This window comes from Nicotiana tomentosiformis, chromosome 5, assembly GCF_000390325.3.
Source record: "Nicotiana tomentosiformis chromosome 5, ASM39032v3, whole genome shotgun sequence".
In the NCBI taxonomy this organism is placed as follows: Eukaryota; Viridiplantae; Streptophyta; class Magnoliopsida; order Solanales; family Solanaceae; genus Nicotiana; species Nicotiana tomentosiformis.
In genome coordinates, this window is record NC_090816.1 from 71,527,507 (window position 1) to 71,532,671 (window position 5,165).

General features: G+C 41.5%; 1 protein-coding gene across 1 annotated transcript; it reads left to right on the plus strand.

The window, feature by feature from the left end:
• Positions 1–2,434: 2,434 nt before the first annotated feature.
• On the plus strand, positions 2,435–2,881 carry LOC138892557 (uncharacterized). Its single transcript, XM_070176292.1, has one exon. The coding sequence runs from the start codon at positions 2,435–2,437 to the stop codon at positions 2,879–2,881; it is 447 nt and encodes a 148-aa protein (XP_070032393.1).
• The last annotated feature ends 2,284 nt before the right edge of the window (positions 2,882–5,165 follow it).

Genomic DNA, 5,165 nt, shown 5'->3' on the forward strand with positions numbered 1-5,165 from the left:
CCAAATGAGACAAGTGGTCCGCCACTTGATTTTCACTCCCTTTTCTGATCTTGAATGTCAATATCAAACTCGTACAACAATAGCACCCATCTCATCAACCTAGATTTTGAATCTTTCTTGCTCATAAGATAGCGAAGTGCCGCATGATCCGTATGAACAATAACCTTTGCACCCATCAAGTATGGGCGGAACTTCTCAATTGCAAACATAATGGCAACGACCTCTTTTTTAGTAACGGTGTAATTTACTTGGGCATCATTCATGGTCTTACTAGCATAGTAGGCCGGATGAAAAATCTTGTTGATGCATTGCCCCAAAACTGCTCCAATAGCTACATCACTAGCATCGCACATAAGCTCAAAATGAATACTCCAATTAGAAGCAGTGATAATGGGAGTTGTTGTCAACTTGAACTTTAGCAATTCAAAGGCTCTCATGCAATCAGCATTGAAGTGAAACTTAGCATCTTTCTCTAAAAGCTTGCACAAGAGGTTCATCACTTTGGAAATTTTGTGGCCAAGGACAATGCCCTCCTCGACCAAGAAATGGCATTTCTCCCAATTCAACACCAAGTTCGTTTCTTCACACCTTGCCAATACCTTAAGCAAATTTGCCAAGCAATCATCAAAGGAATCCCCGACTACCGAAAAGTCATCCATAAAGACTTCAAGGTAGTCCTCGACCATATCCGTAAAGATCGCCATCATACACCGTTAAAATATTGTCGGTGCATTGCATAAGCCAAATGGCATCCGCTTGAAAGCGAAAGTGCCATAGGGTCAAATGAAAGTTGTTTTCTCTTGATCTTCTGGGGCAATAAGGATTTGGTTGTAGCCTGAATATCCATCTAGAAAGTAATAGAAAGCACGGTCGGCCAACCTATCAAGCATTTGGTCAAGAAAAGGGAGTGGGAAATAGTATTTCCTTGTCACTTTGTTTAGCTTCTGATAGTCCATACACACTTTCCACCCGGTCACCGTTCTTGTTGGAATCAAATCATTCTTATCATTGGTGACCACAGTTATGCGCCCCTTCTTAGGGACACATTGCATCATAGAAGTCCACGAACTGTCGGAAATGGGGTAGACCACCCCAGCATCTAACTACTTGATGATCTCCTTTTTGACCACATCTTGCATGGCTTCATTGAGTCTCCTTTGAAGTTCTATGGAGGGTTTGGCATCTTCCTCCAAGTTAATCTTTTGCATGCAAAATGCGGGGCTTATTCCCCGAATATCCGCCAAAGTCCACCCAATAGCTTTCTTCCTCTTGTGCAGCACCGCCAATGTGGAGTCAACCTGCATGTTAGTCAAACAAGAGGAAAGAATAACCGGTAAAGTAGAACTAGGGCCAAGGAATTCATACCTGAGATGTGGAGGCAATGGCTTCAACTCCAAGATAGGGGGCTCTTCAATTGAAGGCTTTGTAGGAGGAGTTTTCCTGTTCTCAAGATCCAAGGAAAGCTTCCGGGGTGCATAGTTGTACGACCCTATTCCTTGAAAAAAGAATTAACACATTCCATGAAGCCATCCATCTCATCATCATCAAAATTTAGCAAGATGGCCTCTAATATGTCACCCACATTAATCATGGCACTTGTATCATCAATAATCACATCGGTCACCAAGTCCACGAATGAACACACTTCATTACTATTCAGTTGCCTCATAGATTTGCACACGTGGAACACTACCTTTTCATCACCCACCCAGAAAGTGAGTTCTCCGGATTCCACATCAACAAGATCCTTCCCCATAGCAAGGAAAGGTCTACCAAGAATAATCAGGACCTCATAGTCTACTTCACAATCAAGAATAACAAAATCCACCGGGAGAATGAACTTGTCAACTCAAACCAATATATCCTCAATCACCCCTAACGGTCTCTTCATTGTATGATCAGCGAAGCTTGTAGCAATGCCTTTGAAAGCATCAAAACTTACTTGATGAAGCCTCCAATTTTGGCAGCCCCTATACCTGGAAAGTCGTTGATACTATATATTTCAGCACAAGAAAGGTCTGTTGGAGCGCTGTTGGCCAAAGAAAATAGTGAAGGGAAAGAAAACTCCCTTTACTACTTGAGAAAGATGATGACATCAAATGAGTTGAATTATTCGCCAATCAAAATGTTATGTTTAGCACTAGTTTTCTCAATCCAAAATTTGAAGCACTACTTTCAAGCTCATGTCATTCGTCTTGTTTCTAGAGTTAATCCGATCAAGTTTGTGATGTCAAAACCTGTCCTTAGTGATCGATTAGCAAGATGGTACCTCCAGTTTCAACAATTCGAAATTGTGTATATCCCTCAAAAGGCTATAAAAGGACAAGCGTTAGCAGACTTCTTGGCAGATCACCCTATACCTGATTATTGGGAGATAACCGACGAACTACCTGATGAGGAAGCAATGGTCATTGAACTTCAACCTCCATGAAAGATGTACTTTGATGATGCTACACATCGCGAAGGAGCTGGTGCTAGTGTAGTATTTGTCACTTCTCAAGGTGAAGTTCTGCCCCATTCTTTTACATTGATGCAACTCTGCTCTAACAATGTTGCTGAGTATCAAGCATTAATACTTGGGCTTGAAATGGCTGTCAAAATGAAGCAGTTGCAATTACAAGTCATTGGTGACTCTCAGTTGGTGATCAACCAACTTCTAGGTAGTTACGAGGTCAAGAAACCTGAACTACGCCCATATAATGATTATGCTAAAAACTTAATGGGGTTGTTCGGTGACGTGACTATTCAACATGTGCCAAGGAAAGAAAACAAGAAGGTTGATTCTTTAGCTGCCCTAACTTCATTGTTAACCCTCGCTTCCTTTACTACAAAGATACTTTATATAGAAGATCATTTGAGGGAGTATTCTTGTGATGCTTAGGGGAAGATGAAACATTCCAATATTTGCAAGAAGCGCATTCGGGGGTATCTAGATCACATCCGTCTGGACCAAAGCTCCACTTCCATATAAAAGGGATGGGATATTATTGGCCAAAAATGATAAAATATTGCTTGGACTACGCTCGAAGATGCAAGGCTTACCAGTTCCATGCAAATTTTATGCATCAACCTCCTGAAGTGCTACATCTGACTGTTGCATCATGGCCATTTGATGCTTGGGGACTGGATGTTGTTGGACCACTGCCAAAGTCCTCTGGTGGGAACCTATACATCTTGGCTGCAACTGACAGCTTCTCAAAATGGGCTAAAGTTGTTGCTCTTAAGGAAGCAAAGATGGAAAATGTTGCAAGTTTCATCCGAGTAAATATTATCTATCGCTTTGTCATTCCTCGTTACATAATATCGGATAATGGCAAGTCGTTCGACAATAGGTTGATGAACAAGATTTGTGAACTCTTTGGCTTCAAGCAACTTAACTCTTCTATGTACAATGCTACTGCCAGTAGTCTAGCTAAGGCATTCAACAAGACTCTATGTAACTTGTTAAAGAAAGTCGTCTCCAAATCCAAACGAGATTGGCATGGCCGTATAGAAGAAGCTCTGTGGGCATATAGGACAACTCACCGTATGCCAACACAAGAGACCCCTTATTCACTCATTTATGGAAACGAAGCCGTCTTGCCACTCGAGCGTCAAATACCTTCATCACGATTAGCTATTCAAGAAGGGATTACTGATGAAGAAAATGCTCGACTTTGATTAGCAGAGTTAGAGGCTCTTGATGAGAAGAGGTTGGAAGCTCAACGGAGTCTTGAATGTTATCAAGCTTGATTGTTTCGCGCCTTCAATAAAAGAGTTCGCCCGAGATCCTTTCAAGTAGGAGATCAAGTCCTTGCTATACGAAGACCCATTATTACTTCCCATAAACCTGTAGGGAAGTTCACTTCAAAATGGGACGAGACATATGTCAATCTTACTCAAGTGGGGCTTACAAGCTAGTTGATGCAGATGGCATGAGAATCGGCCCTATCATTGTCAAGTTTTTGAAGAAGTATTATCGATGAAGTTGAAATGCTCCTTAATGTATGCACCTAAGCTACATGTTCCTACACTCCTAGCCTGCATGAGTCTAAACTATGTACGGCCCACCAAAAAATAAAAGAGTTTGCTAGGTTGAAACCTCGAGAGAGGCGGCCTAGGCAAAAGTTAGGACACAAAAATAAATTAAAAAAATCACCCATTCTGAACTACGATATGACTTGATCCTCTTCACCGAGATACGTAGGCAGCTTAGAGTTTTATTCTATGTTCAGTCGCATAAGTTCAAAAGATACATATTGCCCCAATTGTTGTCCAAATGATGTATGATGGAAGTAATTCATTCAACCAGCACTTGAAAGTCGGGCTGAAATATCATTCTTCTATTGAATTTTGGATCTCATATGACTTAGAGGGGGCAAGCCTCCATAGTAAACCAGTGTCTTCAATGGGACGATTATAGTCTTTTCGGAGGCTACCAAGTATTTGCGTTGAAGTCTGGGGTTCACTATGTCTTCATGTTCGCCAAATTATTAAGTCTGCCGGTCTTCAAGTCGAAATATTTAAGCCTCCAAGTCTTCAAGTTGAAGTCTTCAACTCTGTCAGTCTTCAAGTTGAGGTCCTCAAACTCGCCGGTCTTCAAGTTGAAATATTTAATCCCTCAAAGTCTTCAGGTTAAAGCGTCAAAGTCCGCCGAATCTTCAAGTCCATCAAATCTTCAAGTTTGTCGGTCTTCAGGGTGCAGTCTGCAAAGTCCGCCAAAAGTTCAAGTTGATGTCATCAAGTCCACCAAGTATTCGGGTTGAAGCTTTCAAATTTTCCAAACTTAAGGTGTACATGTTAGTCCTTTTGCACCTTAAGTTGGCCTCTTCGTGGGTTTGTCCTTAAATAAAACTATAACTTTCCAATCTTAAGGTGGACATTTAAGTCCCTTTGCACCTTAAGCTAGACTCTTTATGGATTTACCCTTCTATATGCTGCCATGGATTTGTCCTCCATATGATTTTGAGGATTTCTCCATTATTGTCATGGACTTGTACTTCGATATGCCTTATGAATGTTTGCGTCCTGAAATGACCTCCGGTTTTTTGGGCGGGATGAGTATCTATCCATTCACACCTTGAGAGTAATCTCTCTGATAGTCGGGCCACCTTGAGAGTAATCTCTCTGATAGCCAGGCCACATTGGGAGTAATATCTCCGATAGTCGGGCCACATTGAGAGTAA

What these genes read in the sequence shown, in the direction of transcription:
- LOC138892557 (XM_070176292.1), top strand. Translation starts at nt 2,435, where the DNA reads ATGTACTTTGATGATGCTACACATCGCGAAGGAGCTGGTGCTAGTGTA.